The 19,461-nt window shown below is 45.5% G+C and overlaps 1 protein-coding gene and 1 long non-coding RNA gene across 3 annotated transcripts in view; one reads left to right on the plus strand and one right to left on the minus strand.

Moving 5' to 3' along the window:
• Positions 1–19,461, plus strand: part of FRMPD3 (FERM and PDZ domain containing 3) — a 67,276-nt gene that overhangs the window by 43,705 nt on the left and 4,110 nt on the right. The window contains exons 12-13 of the mRNA XM_055563221.1: positions 4,729–4,873; positions 18,224–19,045. Of these exons, the coding sequence (XP_055419196.1) occupies positions 4,729–4,873; positions 18,224–19,045 (967 nt within the window). The remainder of the gene's footprint in view (positions 1–4,728; positions 4,874–18,223; positions 19,046–19,461) is intronic.
• LOC129638656 (uncharacterized) overlaps positions 1–19,461 on the minus strand; it is a 48,559-nt gene that overhangs the window by 3,932 nt on the left and 25,166 nt on the right. For both annotated transcript variants that reach the window (XR_008707959.1, XR_008707958.1), the window contains exon 3: positions 5,557–5,710. This is a non-coding gene — a long non-coding RNA (uncharacterized LOC129638656). The remainder of the gene's footprint in view (positions 1–5,556; positions 5,711–19,461) is intronic.

Here is a 19,461-nt window from a genome sequence, read left to right on the forward strand (position 1 = left end):
ATGTTGTTTTTGAAGGTTTCTAAGAAAACCTATCCAATCTCTCTGCTTGCCTGCCTCTGATTAGATTTTTTTTTTTTTTTTACCCCTGATGGCAAAAACTGCCTCTGTTCCTTTCACGAGCTACATTTGGCCCCTGCTGGAGCCGATTGGGTTGTATGGGGATGCAGATGAGAGGCTGCTGATGTGCTTTGCTGAGCCAACTCAGGCTACGTTTGGCCCTCTCTGGGCATAAGATTTTGTTTCATACTGTTTTATTACTGACATTGGGCCATAGTGGGGGTAGGAGAGAAGAGGGGACATTGAAGGCAGACAGTTCAGTCAATCAGCCAGTTAGGCACTCAGCCTCTGATCTATCCATTGGCCAGCTAGCCAGCTAACCAGTCAAGATGTCAGGCTGTTAGGCATTCTGCCTGCCCTGCAGCCAGCTCATCAGCCAGGGCATCAGTGAGTCAGACTGCTTGCAGCCAGCTAGCCTGTCATCAGTCTGTCCATCAGTCAGTCAGCCTGTGCTTTGGTCCAGTGGTCTCTCATTCTGTCAGTCAATGCCATTTCCGCAAAGAACCTCTCTCCAGCTTCTGAACCCAAAGTAGTCAGCCATGCACACATTCACACCCACCCACCCACCAGTCCAGTACATTCTATGTTCTGATCGGTCTCTCTACTTTCCCTTCATATTGGGTGGCACTAGTTGTAAAGAACCACCTGCCAAGGCAGGATACATAGAGACAAGGGTTCAATCCCTGGCTCAGGAAGATCCCCTGGGGAAGGGAATGGCAACCCACTCCAGTATTCTTGCCTGGGGAATCCCATGCATAGAGGAGCCTGGCAGGCTACAGTCCATGGGATCGGAAAGAGTCAGACACGACTGAAGTAACTTAGCATGCACACACACTTTCCCTTCGTAGTGCTTATCACACCTTGTAATCATATTCCTTTGTATGATTACTTCATTTATTTTTTTGGCTGCACTGAGAGGCTTGTGGGATCTTAGTTCCCCAACCAGGTATTGAACTGAGACCACCACAGTGAAAGTGCTGAGTCCTAGTCACTGGGGAAGTTCCCTTCATTTATATCTTATTTCCTGATGGATTATAAGCTCCATGAGGGCAGGACCTATGTTGGCCCCACTCGAGGATGAACAGCTGCATCTCTCAGGGGGTCATGTGGTCCTTGAGCCTTTTAGCCAGTGTGTAGTGGCTTGCTAGGTGGACAGGGCATGGGAGCATTTCAGCCAGAGGGAACAGCATAGGTTAAGGTATGAGAGGGCAAAGACACAAGGCCTGTCTAGCACCTTGTAAATGATGTGACGTTGCTGTAGCATATGGTAAAGGACAGTGATGAGAGGAGTCAGAGTTAGTGGAAGATGTGCTTGGAGCTGTAGGTTGGGTCACGAGAGGCTTTGTGTGATGTTGGAAGGCAGTAGATTTTAGGTGATGAGATATTAAAGATTTTAAGTGAGCGTTGTGTTTTAGACAGGTGCTCAGGCCGCAAGATGGAGGTGAAGTGAGTAGAGACTAGAAGCAAAGAGGCTGGGACTTCCCTGGTGGTCTAGTAGTTAGGACTCTGTGCTTCCACTACAGGGGCATGGGTTTGCTCTCTGGTCAGGAACTGAGATCCCATATGCTGTGCAGCATGGCCGGGAAAAAAAAAAAAAAAGGCAGGCCAATCAGGAGGCTATCAAAGGTCCTCAGGTTAGTGTATCCTCACCTTTTCCTAATCATGAAAATATCAAAATTTGTATGGCCCACTGGAATAAACAGATGAGGCAGTTTTAGCCAGAGGCTGAGGGGCTCAGGATCTCAGCACACTTGTGACCCATTTACAGGTACCTTGAGAAGATTTGGTCTTAGAGGAAGATTATGAGGGTCCAGAATGAAGCAATGGCCATGATGTCTGTGAATGCTCCAGAGGCCAGCCTAGCTTGTAGTAATGGCAAGAGGCCTTAGTAATGGCAGTAGCAGCTATCTACACCCACTCTATGTATCCTTCTGCTGTTGGTGGCAGGGGGTGAGGCAGAAAGGAAGGGGATCTTATTCTCCCCCTGCCTCACCACCCCATCCCATTCCCCTCTGTCTCTACTTTGTTGTACACAAAGTTGACCATTCTGTGGTGATTGAGAAGCATGTGTTAACTGGAGGTACAAACGTCTCCTCTACCCCTTCCAAACAATGATTCAAAGGTAGTGTCTCATCCCTGGTCCCTTTGTCACTGGAGAATAGAGTCATTGCTCTTCTGGGTAAAGATGGTTCCTTTTTGTTTTTTTCCTGATAGTGTTGAATGAGTTCCACAGGAGCATCACTAACTCACTGTCTGTGGGGCAGAATCCAAAATGCCTTACTGTGGCGTGCAGTATAATTAGATGAACAATAACTATTAAACAACTTAGGATAGGATTCAATCCAGCACAAAACTGTGTGATATAGACCCAGCATGGTACAAGCTCTGAGATAGGAAAAGAGTTCAAGAGGGGAATGGACTAGAAATAGTGACTTTGGGATCCCTAGCTCAAAAATGAAAGTTGATGTCTGAGGACTGAGCCTGAGACATCAGGTTCCAGGGAGGTCACACAAGAAGAGACCTAGAGAGAGAGAGAGAGAGAGAGAGAGAGAGAGACAAATGTGGTCAGAGCTTATAGAACTAGAGCACAGTGTCATCTCTCGGAAACAGAAGTCCAGAGAAGAATTTCCAAAGGACTATGAGATCACTGTTGACAAATGAAACAAGCTGAGAGGTGTGAATGTGAATACAGACTATTGTATTTAGTTGGAAAGTAGCTTTACTCATAGATTAGGTGGCAAACTATGAAGCAAACCTGACCCAGCAGCACCTGTTTCTAGAAATAGTTTTTGGAGAAGACCACCACACCCATTTGTTTAGCCTACAGATTATCTATGGCTTTTTTCACATTACAATAGCAGAGCTGTAACACAGCCTGTGTGGCCTACCAGGCCTAAAATGTTTACTATCTCGCCCTTTGCAGAAAAAGTTTGCCAATCCCTGGTCTATATGAACTGAAAATATTCAATGCAAGCTATGTTTCAGGATCCTGAGAGATAGCAAAAAAACTGACTGGTACAACTTTAGCTAAAAGCTGAGCTGGTTTGGATTCAGAATTGTTCCCAAGGTGATGGTCCAGCCAAACAGGGCTCGTCAAGTTGGTGACCAAGTTCCATCAAGTGTTTGTGATGTGCCTTTTTACTGCTACTGCCCTGAAAGTAGAAGTGTTAGTCGCTCATTCGTGTCCGACTCTGTGACCCCATGGACTGTAGCCGACCAGGCTCCTCTGTCCGTGGGGTTTCTCCAGGCAACAATACTAGAATGGGTAGCTACTCCTTTCTGCAAGGGATCTTCCTGACCCAGGGATCGAACCCAGGTCTCCTGAATTGCAGGCAGATTCTTTACTGTCTGAGCTATCAAGAAAGCCCCTAGTAGGGTCCTAATCACCCCTCACCTGGACTGTTGTAGTAGCTTCTTCACTAGTCAGAGGAGGCTCATTCCCTCCTCTTAATTCCTTTTGCTCTTAATGCTTGGTCCAGAAACACTCAAAAGACAAGATGACGCATGACCCCATGGCTTCCTCTTCAGCTAGTCTTCAGTGGTCTTTACCTGGAGGCCACTTCCCTATGGCAGGGAAAATACTCTCATGGCTGGCTTCAGTCTGACCCAAATTTATTTTCAAGCCACACTTGAAGAATACAGATATTGGGAAGGTTTCTGGAAAAGGTGTAGGTGTTTTTTTGGGTTGGGGTTTTTGGGGAGGGGGTTTGGTATATCATTGCCAGGTCTTTGAAGTAGTCAGCTAGCTAACCCCAAGATTAATTTGATTGATTTAGGGTCAGGAACAGAAGTCAACAGAGTATGCTAGTATTTTCCAGTGTGGGTTAAATAAAACAACCCCCCCCCAAAAAAAAAGCAGCCCTGCTACTATGAGATGTTCTATAAAAATAGATTTTTTTGATCAAATTATTGGAAAAAGTTGCAGTATTAAAGCCCTCCTCTTGAAGTTTCACAGCGCACATTAATATATTAAAGGATCTGAGAATTCCCATAAGTATAATTGTGTGCATAGCTTTGTTTAACTCATTGTTTCACATACATATTTGACCAAGAAACTCTTTTAAGTGGCACTGATTAACACTGTGAGGGCACTTTGGGAAACAGAGGGAAATGGGGGGAACAGCATGCAGGTCTGAGCAGGACTACAGACCAGAAAGACTTTGTGGCCCAGAAGACACAGGGAGGACTGGATTGCTCAGAGTGTCCATGTCTGGGGAGCTGTTCTGGGTATCATAGCAGGTTATAGAGTTGAGTAAGAGATAGTCCATGCATTTGAGGAACTTCCTGTCAAGGATCTTCCCCGACCTAGCCTAGACTCCCAGGTTTAGCCTTGTTCTCTCAGCAGGCTTGCCCATCTGCTGAGCCTCAATAAACCCAAACAGCCACACAGCAGTCATGTGATGTTATATAATTTTAGTCTGTTTCAGTAAAAGTGGTTCATTAAATGTGTAATTAAAGGTTGATTTAGTTTTGATACATGGGGAAGAGTTGACTATAAATAAATTCTCAAATCAGAAGAAATTATCTGTCAGCCTAGGTGCCTTAATGTGGGGTTCAGAAAGGATGTTCTCATAACTATACAAGTCATCTTGTCTTTGCTGTTGTTCTCCTGGACATGTACCTGTTCCCCTCCCTCCTGCCTCCTCACGTTTTCTCCTGTCTCTCCCCCAGCCTCTGGTGCTGTTGATGGAGTGGCCCGAAGCCACCAACTTTGCCTGCCTGATTGCGGGGTACTGCCGCCTCCTGCTGGATTCCAAGAAGATGGTCTTCTCCAGGCCCGCCAGCCAGCCTCTACCACCTCCAATGATCAAGGCAGGTAGGGCTCAGCCTGAGTTTTCAGTGTCTCAGAGGCCCTTTGGACCCTGCAGACATGGAGGAAGGCTCACCCCTTTCTTCCAGCTCCTGGTTTACCAGGAGTCCCTGATACACCATTGCGTCTCCCCTGGCCCAAGCCAGTGGAAAAGACAGCTGGCCTTCATATGGGCCTGTCCCACAAAGGATGCCGGTAACAATACATTGTGTCTGAGTTGGTCAACAAGCATAACATAAAAATAGCAAACGAGCAATCCATAGAACCAATTGGAGAATCACATGGGATCTAAGGCAAAGCTTTAGAGGTACAGTGATCTAGGAGAGATGCACAGATGTCCTGGCGCAGTTGAAAATGAAGCTAAAACCTTTCTTTTATTCATCAGAGTGGGCACTGACAGAGCTGCCTGGAGTAAGAGGCCATGGAAGGCGGGGGTAGGAAGGGCTATGCAAGCCCAGCAAGAGGCTCAGAGATAGGAGGGAATGATCACTAGGATCAGATAGAGTCAAGGGCTGCCCCCCAACAGAAGGCTTCCCAGTGAGGCAACTCAGTGTATCACCCAGAGCTGTGCTGGTGATGCGACACATAGGGGCCTTAGGACAAATTAGCCCAGTCCAGATACTGCTGTCCTGAACCACAGTAGGAGGAGAGGGAGGAGACCCAAAGAACAGACATTCCATGTACTACACCTGAGGCTTGGCTTGTCCCAGCACCCAAACATCGTGGGCGGAAGTTGAGACTGACTGCCCAGGAGTCGCCTTCCTCACATGCTGACGAATCCATCCGCTTGCCTTGCCGCTTGTCTCTTCTCTTTAAGGCTATCTTGGTTTGCAGTATGGTTACCTGTGATGTAGAGCGAGGAGTAGAAACACACTTCCAGGGGATGAACCAGCAGCCTGTGGGCTGTGTACACTCACACCCACCCTCTCACTTCATGATCTCTTCATCACGAACGTGGTGACAAGCCTGTGTTTACATCTCATCGCATTGCTCACAGGAATTATTATTATTTTATTTGGCTGTGCCAGGTTTTAGTTGCAGCATGCGGGATATTCCATCTTTGTGTGGCATGCAGGATCTTTTTTTTTTTTTAAGTTGTGGCATGTGAACTCTTAGTTATGGCATGTGGGATCTAGTCCCCTGACCAGGGATCAAACCCAGGCTCCCTTTCATTGGGAGCTTGGAGTCTTAGCCACTGGACCACTGGGGAAGCCCCTGACCAAATGAATTAGAAGGCAATCCACCAAACACAGATGTAGGAAAGGATCAGTGGCCTTAAGGCACATGAAGGAGATTCTACGTAGAGAAGCATAGGAAGTGACTTAGAATAGAAGGAGCCGAGGGGCTGAGCTGCCATCTGCACTATCAAACCTCTGATGGTCAAAGGATGCCAAGGCCAGCGTTAACCTTGTCAGTGTCGCCTGTGGTCTTCCTCTCTGTCATCACATCCAGTGATACCTCTTACTGAACAGCACCAAGAGGGAGACATGGAAAAGGAAAGCCAGAAAGAAAAGCCTGGAACCCAGCTGAGGACCAGGTGTGGAAATGACGGTTGTTTAAAGGGATCCACTTTCACAAGACCCTGGGAGTGACTCTGCCAGTCCCACCCGGCCTGACAAAGTGTTTCTGTCATCCCACCCTAGCCAATGCTGTCCTTAAATACTCTCCTTGCTGTGGGGACAATGGCACCAAGTAAGTGGCACAGGCTTCTGTGTCCTGGCAGTTCCACTGAGCACTTTGTATGTTGTAACCCTGCTGCTATTCCAAAGGCAAATCCATTTCTCATGGAGGTGTTGCAGCCTGGAAAGAGGTTTCCAAAAAACTGGACGTGGCTTTTGGTCCTTCCTGATTCCTGGGAGCCCCCTTGGGCCTGCAGAGTGATGGGGGCTCAGGCTGTCTCTACCATAGGGCCTCACTTGTCCATGTGGGAGCCACATAGACCACAGTGGTATCCCTGCTGTTTGCAGTGCTTCACCTCCCCAAGGCCTTGAGTCCACAGCAGGGCCTAGTTGTGTGGCCTTTGGGACTGTCAGATGCTGGGTTCAACAACAGCCACCCAGTGTTCTCAGCCAGTGGCACAGGGCAAGCCTCCCGGCTCTGCCTGTCAGGGGCTGGTGTGCACTTCTTCTCCCTTGGCCCCAAGGACAGGCTAGAAAGACAGCAATGGGTACCACTGAGGAGCCCTCTGCCCAGGTTACAGTGAGGGGCCATCAGTCCCTGGTACAAAGCTGAGATGGCTTTCCTCTGTTGGCCCGCACTTTCATTTCAGAACAGAAGGCCCAGTGCTGTGTTACTTAGCCAAGGCCTATAGGGAAAAGGAATCCTGCCAACTTCAGTTGGGCTTTACCTTCAGGAACCAAAGCTCCAGACCACTCAGGGCCTGGTCTCCCTGGCCTGCTCTCTATTCTTGTCCCTCGGCAGTTACCGGCTGCCAGCTAGCTCGACTCAGTTCTCAGCTGGCTGGGCCAAAAGGATGCTGTTAAACCCACAAGTAGAAAAGAAAAAGCACCTCCTCTCCTCTGAGACTGAATGAAAAAGGAAAATGGGGATGTGGGAAGGAAGGGATTACCTCTTGGGTTTTATCAGTAGTTTCCCCACAGGAGGTATTTCATTTATTCACTCAACAACTATTTCTCTAGTATTCACTATGTGCCAGGCAGTGTGGATACAGCCAGGAGTAACAGACATGGTCTTTGTGCTCGCCAAGCTTACAGTCCAGTGGGGGAATACAGACAGATGATGAAATGGATAATGTCAGTGCAGTAAGTGCCTTTGCATTTATTTAGGGGAAATTCAGCTGACACAACAGAACAATACCTGGGCTTGAGAAAGACTCAGACAAATGCCTGTTCTCCAGCTGTGGGAAATCCAGAGGCAGCTACCTTCTCTCTCCAGCCTTGAATTCCCTTGTATCCTGGGGAAATCCATGAAAATAAGGTTTGGGGGCCCCAACTGGGATGACAGTTGAAGGAACTCACTCTACGTTTTCTCTCATGGTTATAAAGCAGTTTGGTCTAGTGAATCAAGTATTATGCTTAATGGCTACTACATAGCCCATGCATGGCTTACTGATTTTCATGAAGTTAAAACTCCATGACATGCACAGAGTGCTAAAGCTGGATTGAACATAACAGGCTTTTTTAATGATGAGTCAGAAAGAACATGAACTTATTCCAAAGCCTCTAGGTCATTATTATAACCAGTAGTGATTACTGGACTGTAGAATATAGCAAGGCCAAGTAATAGGAGGCTAGCTAAGTCAACATCCTGCTGTGTGTGTGTGTGTGTGTGTGTGAGAGAGAGAGAGAGAGAGATATACTTGAGCATATATAGGTAAAGAACCGGCCTGCCAATGCAGGAGACGCAGGAGATGCGGGTTTGATCCCTGGGCCAGGAAGATCCCCTGGAGGAGGGAATAGCAATCTGTTCCAGTATGCTTTCCTGGAAAAGTCCATGGACAGATGAGCCTGGCAGGCTACAGTCTGTGGGGTTGCAAAGGGTTGGACACAACTGAGCGCGCACACACACACACACATATACATATATACTTATATAGTGATCTAGTTGTAATACCAGGCTTCCCTGGGGGCTCAGACGGTAAACAAGCCACAACACTGCGGGAGACCTCAGTTCAATCACTGGGTTGGGAAGATCCCCTGGGGGAGGGCATGGCAATCCACTCCAGTATTCTTGCCTGGAGAATCCCCATGGACAGAGAAGCCTGGGGGGCTACAGCCCATGGGGTCGCAAAGAGTCGGACACAACTGAGCAACTAAGCACAGCACAGTTGAATCACTATCCTATTTCTTTGCAAGCATTTAAGTTACCCTTGAGAGTAACTGAGTACAGAGGGCTAGACTAGGGCATCCCTCTTGGGGAAAGCTGATGAGCAATTTACAGCAGATTCAGTCTGAGAGGCATGCTGTCCCAGCCGTCAGCATATCATAGCTGACTTTACTGGCATCTGTAACCTTCTGTCCTGAGATGTGGGCTTTTCCAGGCATACTGTCTCTGCCACACAGCCCCATGCTGCTCCTTGGATCTGCACATCACAGCACCAAGTGGCAGGCTGTGTGTCACCTGGCCTTGACAACCTGGTGCTGGGAGATGTTTCCATCTTGCAGAGAGGGAAGCCACCTTTGGACATCAGGACCTTGGCTGAGAGAAGTCACCACCTGCTTAGTGCACATGCCCCTGGGACCCACCTCTGATGGCAGCTTGTTGCCAGGCTGGCTATGCTGATTATTCATCTGCCTCACAGGGAGTTAGCACCTGGTACATGGCTGAGCCCTGTGGACAGTGCCTGTGGGTAGAGACCTCCTGAACTGCTAGTTCGTGCTCCTGGCTCAGTGCTCCCCTAGAGCACTTCTTACCTAAAGCACAGAGGTCATTACATACCATTCTCCCACTGACCTAGAGTTCCCTGGAGTCAGCCACTATGATCTAAATTGAACCCACTCAATGTGGTTACATTGACTATATGTTTAGAGAGGCAGCATGTGTGTGTGTGTGCTCAGTCGTGTCCAACTCTTTTCAACACCATGGACTGTAGCCCACCAGGCTCCTCTGTCCAGGGAATTCTCCAGGCAAGAATACTGGAGTGGGTTGCCATGCCCTTCTCCAGGGGATCTTCCCAACCCAGGGATCGAACTCATGTCTCCTGCATTGGCAGGCAGATTTTTTTAACCACTGACCCACCAGGGAAGCTCTTAAATTGGCCTATTTGACCATAAAAAAGGGATTTTTTTCTGGACTCTCAGTTCTATTCCATATGACCTATAATGTCTAAACTTATGCCAGTACCACAGTTTGAATTACCATTGCTTTGTAGTGAGTTTTAAAATCAGGACATATGAGTCCTACTTTGATCTTTTTAAGATTGTTTCGGTTATTCTGGATCTCGTGATTCCATGTGAATTTTTGAATTAGCTTGTCAGTTTCTACTTAGCTTGTAATTTCTACTTGTGGCTCAGCTGGTAAAGAATCCACCTGCAATGCAGGAGACCTGAGTTCGATCCCTGGGTTGGGAAGATCCCCTGGAGATGGGAACAGCAACCCACTCCAGTATTCTTGCCTGGAGAATTCCATGGAGTATAGTCCATGGGGTTGCAAAGAGTTGGATGTGACTGAGTGACTTTCACTTCATTTCTATAAAGTCAGCTGGAATTCTGATAGGGACTGTGTTGAATCTATAGATCAACTTGGAAAGTATTGCTATCTTAGCAATATTAAGTCTTCCAGTCCATGAACACATAGTATCTTTCCATTTATTTAAATCTTCTTCAATTTCTTTTGCAAATGTTTTGTAGTTTCCAGTAGTTTCCAGTTTCTTTTATTAAATTTATACCTAAGTATATTATTTTTTATGCTATTGTAAATAGAATTGTTTCCTAATTTATTATCAGATTATTTATTGCTATTGCATAAACATACAATTGATTTTTGTATATTAAGTTTTTATACTGTAACCTTGCTGATATTGGGCTTTTTTTTGTTTTTCTGGCTGCACCGTGTGGCATGCAGGATCTTAGTTCCCCAGCCAGGGATGGAACCTGTGCCCCCTGCAGTGGAAGCATATTCTTAACCACTGGACTGCCAGGGATGTCTTGCTGAGATGGTTTATTAGTTCTAATAGTTTATTAGTGGATTCCTTGGGATTTTCTATATATAAGATCTACAAATAGAAATAGTTTTACTTCTTTCTTTCCAATCTGGATGACTGTATTTCATTTTAATAATTGTCCTGGCAAGAAATCCAAGTATGGTGTTGAATAGAAGTGGTGAAAGTAGAAATCCTGGACTTTTTCCTTATTTTAGGGGGAAGCTTTCAGTCTTTCACCATCAAGTATGAAATTAACTTAGGTTTTTCACAGTTAACCTTTATCATGTTGAGGATATTTCCTTTTATTGCTATCTTGTTGAGTTTTATCATGAAAGATGTTGGACTTTGTCAAATGATTTTTTTGTGTCTATTGAGATGATCATGTGGTTTTTGTCCTCTATTCTATTAACGTGGTATATTACATTAATTGATTTTCAGATGTTAAACCAATGCGGCATTCCTGCAATAAATCCCTCTTGGGCATGATGTATAATTCTTGATATATGTTGCTGGATTCTGATTGCTAGTATTTTGTTGAGGACTATGTTATATTTTTTATCTATATTCATAAAGAATATTGGTCTGTAGTTCTCTTGTGTGATGTTTTTGTCTGGTTTAGTATCAAGGTAATATTGACAATCATAAAATGAGCTGAGGAGTATCTGTTCCTTATCATTTCTTGGAAGGGTTTGTGAAGAATACTATAAAGTACTTCTTTGAGCACTTTATGAAATTCACCAGTGAAGCCATTTTGGGCCTGGACTGACTGACTGATTGACTTGATTAATTTGGGGAGAGTTAATTACTGATTCAGTTTATCTTCTTGCTATTGGCCTATTTAGATTTTCTATCTTCTTAATTCAGTTCTGGTAATTGGTGTATTTTTAGGAATTTGTCCATTTTATCTTAGGTTATCTAATTTGTTGGCATAAGCTTATTCAAAATATTCACCTTATAAATGATTATATTGCTGATTGTATGATTATATTGTATATTAAGTCGCTTCCCTTCTTTTCACAGCTATTTGTAAGGCCTCCTCAAACAGCCATTTTGCTTTTTTGCATTTCTTTTTCTTGGGGATGGTCTTGATTTCTGTCTCCTGTACAATGTCACAAACCTCCATTCATAGTTCATCAGGCACTCTGTCTATCAGATCTAGTCCCTTAAATCTATTTCTCACTTACACTGTATAGTGATAAGGGATTTGATGTAGGTCATACCTGAATGGTCTAGTGCTTTTCTCTACTTTCTTCAATTTCAGTCTGAATTTGGCTATAAGGAGTTCATGATCTGAGCCACAGTCAGCTCCCAGTCTTGTTTTTGCTGACTGTATAGAGCTTTTCCATCTTTGGCTGCAAAGAATATAATCAATCTGATTTCGGTGTCAACCATCTGGTGATGCCCATGTGTAGAGTCTTCTCTTGTGTTGTTGGAAGAGGGTGTTTGCTATGACCAGTGCATTCTCTTGGCAGAACTCTATCAGCCTTTGCCCTGCTTCATTCTGTATTCCAAGGCCAAATTTGCCTGTTACTCCAGGTGTTTCTTGACTTCCTACTTTTGCATTCCAGTCTCCTATAATGAAAAGGACATCTTTTTTGGGTGTTAGTTCTAGAAGGTCTTGTAGGTCTTCATATAACTGTTCAACTTCAGCTTCTTCAGCGTTACTGGTCGGGGCATAGACTTAGATTACCGTGATATTGAATGGTTTGCCTTGGAAACAAGCAGAGATCATTTTGTCGTTTGTGAGATTGCATCCAAGTACTACATTTCGAACTCTTTTGTTGACTGTGATGGCTACTTCACTTCTTCTAAGGGATTCCTGCCCACAGTAGTAGTTATAATGGTCATCTGAATTAAATTCACACATTCCAGTCCATTTTAGTTTGCTGATTCCTAGAATGTCTATGTTCACTCTTGTCATCTCCTGTTTGGCTACTTCCAATTTGCTTTGATTCATGGACCTAACATTCCAGGTTCCTATGCAATATTGCTCTTTACAGCATCGAACCTTGCTTCTATCACCAGTCCCATCCACAACTGGGTGTTGTTTTTGCTTTGGCTCCATCCCTTCATTCTTTCTGGAGTTATTTCTCCACTGATCTCCAGTAGCATATTGAGCACCTACTGACCTGGGGAGTTCATCTTTCAGTTCATCTTTCAGTATCCTATCTTTTTGCCTTTTCATACTGTTCATGGGGTTCTCAAGGCAAGAATACTGAAGTGGTTTGCCATTCCCTTCTCCAGTGGACCACATTCTGTCAGACCTCTCCACCATGAGCTGGCCATCTTGGGTGGCCCCACACAGCATGGCTTAGTTTCACTGAGTTAGACAAGGCCGTGGTCCAGGTGATCAGATTGGCTAGTTGTCTGTGATTGTGCTTTCAGTCTGTCTGCCCTCTGATGCCCTCTCTCAGTGCCTACCTCTTACTTGGTTTTCTCTTACCTTGGATGTGGGGTATCTCTTCACGGCTGCTCCAGCAAAGCAGAGATCAAATTGCCAACATCTGCTGGATCATCGAAAAAGCAAGAGAGTTCCAGAAAAACATCTATTTCTGCTTTATTGGCTATGCCAAAGCCTTTGACTGTGTGGATCACAATAAACTGTGGAAAATTCTGAAAGAGATCGGCATACAAGACCACCAGACCTGCCTCTTGAGAAACCTGTATGCAGGTCAGGAAGCAACAGTTAGAACTGGACATGGAACAACAGACTGGTTCCAAATCGGAAAAGGAGTATGTCAAGGCTGTATATTGTCACCCTGCTTATTTAACTTCTGTGCAGAGTACATCATGAGAAACGCTGGGCTGGAAGAAGCACAAGCTGGAATCAAGATTGCTGGGAGAAATATCAATAACCTCAGATATGCAGATGACACCACCCTTATGGCAGGAAGTGAAAAAGAACTAAAGAGCCTCTTGATGAAAGTGAAAGAGGAGAGTGAAAAAGTTGGCTTAAAGCTCAACATTCAGAAAACTAAGATCATGGCATCCGGTCCCATCACTTCATGGCAAATAGATGGGGAAACAGTGGAAACAGTGGCTGACTTTATATTTCGGGGCTCCAAAATCCCTGCAGATGGTGATTGCAGCCATGAAGTTAAAAGACACTTACTCCTTGGAAGGAAAGTTATGACCAACCTAGACAGCATATGAAAAAGCAGAGACATTACTTTGCCAACAAAGGTCCATCTAGTTAAGGCTATGGTTTTTCCAGTGGTCATGTATGGATGTGAGAGTTGGACTATAAAGAAAGCTGAGCACCGAAGAATTGATGCTTTTGAACTTTGGTGTTGGAGAAGACTCTTGAGAGTCCCTTGAACTGCAAGGAGATCCAACCAGTCCATCCTAAAGGAGATCAGTCCTGGGTGTTCATTGGAAGGACTGATGCTGAAGCTGAAGCTCCAATACTTTGCCCACCTGATGCAAAGAGCTGACTCATAGGAAAAGACCCTGATGCTGGGAAAGATTGAGGGCAGAAGGGAAGGGGACAACAGAGGATGAGAGGGTTGGATGGCATCACGGACTCAGTAGACATGAGTTTGGGTAAACTCTGGGAGTTGGTGATGGACAGGGAGGCCTGGCATGCTGTGGTTCATGGGGTGGCAAAGAGTCAGACACGACTGAGCGACTGAACTGAATGGATTCTTCCCCAAACTCTCCTCCCATACAGGCTGTCGTATAACTATATAAGTCTATGTTTTTAACCATTACCCTATAGTTCATCATAGTGGTCTAGATGCTGGGGGGATAAAAAAAAAAAAAACTTCCAAATGCCTTTCAAATTCCAGTTTGACGGGGGCAATGAATCAGTGTTGCTTTTCACTAGAGCTTACAGCCATCACAAAACTGTGATGATGTCACTTAACAATGGAGCCCAAAATACATGAAGCAAAACCTGATTGAATTGAAAAGAGAAAAACACAATAAAACTGCGATAGCTGGAGAATTCAATACCCTAATTACAATAATGGATAGAACAACTAGGCAGAAGATCAGTGAAGAAACAGAGGACCTGAACAGCACCATAAACCAATTAGACCTAACAGAAATCTATAGAATATGTCATTTAACAATAGCAGAATATACACTCTTCTTAAGTACACCTGGAACATTCTCCAGGACAGACCATATATTATTAGGTCATAAAATAAACCTCAACAAATTTAAAAGGAATGAAATCTTATAAAGTATGTTTTTTGAGCACAACAGAAATAGAAAAAAAAATAATAACAGAAAGAAATCTGGGAAATTCATAGGTACATGGAAATTAAATAAAGCATTCCTAAATAACCAATGGGTCAAAAAATAAATCACAAGGGAAATTGGAAAATACTTTGACATGGATGAAAATGAAGATACAATGCATGAAAACTTATGAGATCTAACAAATGTAGGGTTTAGAGGGAAATTTATAAACACCTGGATTTAAAAAGAAAAAAAGACTTTATATCAGTTATCTGACCTTCCACCTTACAAAACTTGAAGAAGAGCAAAGTATGGGAATTCCTTGGAAATCCAGTGGTTAGGCCATGGGACTTTCACTGCTATGGCTCAGGTTTAATCCCTGGTGGGAAAACTAAGATCCTGTAAGCCACAAGGCATAGATAAAATAAAACCCAAACAAACAAAAGCAGTGAACTAAACTCAAAACATGCAGAAGGAAAGAAACAGTATCAGTTCAGTTCAGTTCAGTTCAGTCACTCAGTCATGTCCGACTCTTTGCACCCCCATGAACTGCAGCACACCAGGACACCCTGTCCATCACCAACTCCTGGAATGCACACAAACCCATGTCCACTGAGTCGGTGATGCCATCCAACCCTCTCATCCTCTGTTGTCCCCTTCTCCTGCCCTCAATCTTTCCCAGCATCAGGGTCTTTTCCTATGAGTCAGCTCTTTGCATCAGGTGGGCAAAGTATTGGAGTTTCAGCTTCAGCATCAGTCCTTCCAATGCACACCCAGGACTGATCTCCTTTAGGATGGACTGGTTGGATCTCCTTGCAGTTCAAGGGACTCTCAAGAGTCTTCTCCAACACCAAAGTTCAAAAGCATCAATTCTTCGGTGCTCAGCTTTCTTTATAGTCCAACTCTCACATCCATACATGACCACTGGAAAAACCATAGCCTTAACTAGATGGACCTTTGTTGGCAAAGTAATGTCTCTGCTTTTTCATATGCTGTCTAGGTTGGTCATAACTTTCCTTCCAAGGAGTAAGTGTCTTTTAACTTCATGGCTGCAATCACCATCTGCAGGGATTTTGGAGCCCCGAAATATAAAGTCAGCCACTGTTTCCACTGTTTCCCCATCTATTTGCCATGAAGTGATGGGACCGGATGCCATGATCTTAGTTTTCTGAATGTTGAGCTTTAAGCCAACTTTTTCACTCTCCTCTTTCACTTTCATCAAGAGGCTCTTTAGTTCTTTTTCACTTCCTGCCATAAGGGTGGTGTCATCTGCATATCTGAGGTTATTGATATTTCTCCCAGCAATCTTGATTCCAGCTTGTGCTTCTTCCAGCCCAGCGTTTCTCATGATGTACTCTGCACAGAAGTTAAATAAGCAGGGTGACAATATACAGCCTTGACATACTCCTTTTCCGATTTGGAACCAGTCTGTTGTTCCATGTCCAGTTCTAACTGTTGCTTCCTGACCTGCATACAGGTTTCTCAAGAGGCAGGTCTGGTGGTCTTGTATGCCGATCTCTTTCAGAATTTTCCACAGTTTATTGTGATCCACACAGTCAAAGGCTTTGGCATAGCCAATAAAGCAGAAATAGATGTTTTTCTGGAACTCTCTTGCTTTTTCGATGATCCAGCAGATGTTGGCAATTTGATCTCTGGTTCCTCTGCCTTTTCTAAAACCAGCTTGAACATCTGGAAGTTCAAGGTTCATGTATTGCTGAAGCCTCGCTTGGAGAATTTTGAGCATTACTTTACTACCGTGTGAGATGAGTACACTTGTGCAGTAGTTTGAGCATTCTTTGGCATTGCCTTTCTTTGGGATTGGAATGAACACTGACCTTTTCCAGTCCTGTGGCCACTTCTGAGTTTTCCAAATTTGCTGACATATTGAGTGTAGCACTTTCACAGCATCATCTTTTAGCATTTGAAATAGCTCAACTGGAATTCCATCACCTCCACTAGCTTTGATACACGTATAAATATGTCCGAGTCCCTTTGCTGTCCAAGTGAAACTATCACAACACTGTTAACTGTCTATACTCCAACATAAAGTAAAAAGTTTAAGAAAAAAAAAATACATAGGCTTTGTAGTCTCTCAAACCTGGGCTCAAATACAGACTGCCAGGGAATTCCCAGCTGGTCCAATGTTTAAGACTCTGAGCGTTCACGTCCAAGGTCCTGGGTTCAATCTCTGGTTGGGAAACTAAGACCCCAAAAGCTGTGTAGCATAACCCCCTCAAAAAAATCCAGACTGCCATTTACAATTCATGTGACCTTGGGTAAGTCACAAAATGAATGGATCAGTTTCTTTCTCTGTAAAATGGGGATAATGATAGTACCTACCTCATTGGGTTGTTGTGAGGATTAAATTGGATCAGGTATATAGCCTTAGCCTAAGTTAGTGTTTGCCATCGGTCTGTCTGCTGATAGCAAAGGAAACTGGCATTGTCTGAGTATATTCTCACAAGTAACATGGGAAGGGGCCAAAAAAAACAGCCTAAAAGAGAGAAGCCATTCAGAAAGAAAGCATTTGCTATGAATAATCCTCAGATCTACATACTTACCATTGTTAAATCTCCTCTGTGAAAGTCTTCTCTGATCATTCTAGACTGAAGGCCTCTCTCTCTTCTGTGAACTCCTCCTGCACTTACTGTCTCTAAAATACATTTGGTAGCGGACTTCCATGGCAGTCCAGTGGTTAAGACTCTGTGCTTCCAATGCATGGGGCATGGGTTCCATCCCTGGTCAGGAAACTAAGATTCCTCTTAAGTGAGGCATGGCCAGGAAAAGAAATACTTGACTAGAATATTTTGCCACATATACATAGAGCAGGCAGGCTAGCCCTGTATGAATACTGAGAAGTGATGTGATTTGAGGAATTGAAAAAAATGCTCCCCCTACTCTCCTCCCACATAATGTACATGCCAGCATCTCTCTCATATGCTTGACACATTCAGATGCCCCAAATTCTGCTAGTAGAGCTCTGTTCTTTTAGGTGCCCTCCATTGACCATCCTCTTTGAAATACACACTCTTGGAATTGTACTACCTGTTGTACACTTTCTCACTAAAGCACTACTAACTTGTCAGACTCAATTCCTTCTGCTAGAAGAGATACAACCTCACACAAGTATAACACAGGCTCTGAATAGACGGGGTTGGAGACAGTGACAGTTCCGAAGGAACATGAAACAAACCTCACCCGTACAGCTGACTCTTGGACCAGACATATACCCATGTAAGAGTCCAGCTGTGCCCAGACACCAAGGTGTTATCCCTACACCACCTCACCCCATGCCTTTTCCCATTGCAGAAAAGGCCCCCCATGGGGGCCCCCATTGCCCCCATCCCTGGGGGCTCTTAGCCACCCAGGCCATTCAGTTCTACTCACTCTACTTTCAGGGTCAGCAGCAGCCTGGCTGCCCCTCCCCTTATCTCTAGGAGCCAAATCATGCTCTTTCTCAGTACCCACCACCCAGCTGGGCACCAGAGACCCAGGCCCAAGACGCCATGTGAACTCAGCCACAGTCCTCAGCACCAGGACTCATCTGTTCATTCTCTTTCTGGGTTTAGATTACATGCACAGCGCCCACCGCCCTGTCACTGGGGGCCACCTGGGGAAAAAGGAGAGTAGTTATGTGGGCAGCGTGGGCACCAGCCCCAGGAAGTCGAGCCGCTGCACGCCCCCACCTGCCGACTCTGAGCTTGTCAGCTTTTGCTACCTCCACATGCGGGAACAAAGGAAGGAACAGGAAAGCCGGATGGATGTCAATGAAAACTTAATCTTTTTTGAGGAGACCAGGCCCAGGACCAAGTCTGACCCCACGTCCAAGAGCTCTGGCCAAGGTTATGAGGCGATCCCTGATGACTTTGATGCAGCTAGCCTAGACCACGAGCCCTGTGCCAGCAGGGCCCGCTCCTACACCTTGGACAATTCCCTTGGGGCTGAAGCCCTGAACTTCTACTGTGACTCTTGCAAAGCCAAACTCCAGGAGCAGCTGGGCCCTCGCAAAGGTGGGAGGTCTGGCTCCTCTCGTGACAATATGGTGGACTTGATGTCCCTCCCACCCCCTGGGAGTGAGGAGGAGGAAGAGGAAGAAGATGAGAGCACTTCGCTGTTGCCTGCCATCGCTGCCCCACCTCCTGGTTTCCGAGACAACAGTTCTGATGAGGATGACCCCAAGCGCCGGGCTGCCCAGAGCCAGGAGCAAGGACGCCATCTGCGGGGGCTCCTGTACGATGAGATTCCAGTGACACTGATTGACAGCGTGCAGACCCGGACAGTCCGAGATCATGCCCAGGAGCTAGATGATGCCCTGGTGTCCACTCTGCAGGCTCTGGAAGCCCTGGCAGCCTCAGAGGATGGACCACATCCCCCACCCCCACAGACTGCAGGTAACAGCCCGTTCCTCCTCTCTCTTGCCTCCCCTTCCTTGTCCCAGCCAGGCAGGGCCAGCAGGTGACATTTCTTCTTCCCAAGCAGAGGTCAAAGTTAGCGTGGTGTGTCAGGGCAGTGGATGGCCCAGAGGCAGTTCAGATAAGGTCAGGGGAGCGATGATGCTGTGACAGGGAGCTACTGCTCAGCCCCCACTACAGGTCTGGCTCTCACCATCCCATCGCTTTGGAAATGTCTTGTGGATGGACCCCAGGGATTGGGGCCATGACAGCTACGGAGCCAGGCCAGGATGGAGGATCAGAGCAAAATTGTGAGAGAGATAGAAGACAGGCAAAGAGCATCCAGCATGCATGTGTCTGGAAGAAAAACAAAATGACCAACTAACTACGTAGGGACCTGGGATCAGAGGAGCCAG

The sequence above is a fragment of the Bubalus kerabau genome, chromosome X (genome assembly GCF_029407905.1).
Source record: "Bubalus kerabau isolate K-KA32 ecotype Philippines breed swamp buffalo chromosome X, PCC_UOA_SB_1v2, whole genome shotgun sequence".
Taxonomy (NCBI): Eukaryota; Metazoa; Chordata; class Mammalia; order Artiodactyla; family Bovidae; genus Bubalus; species Bubalus kerabau.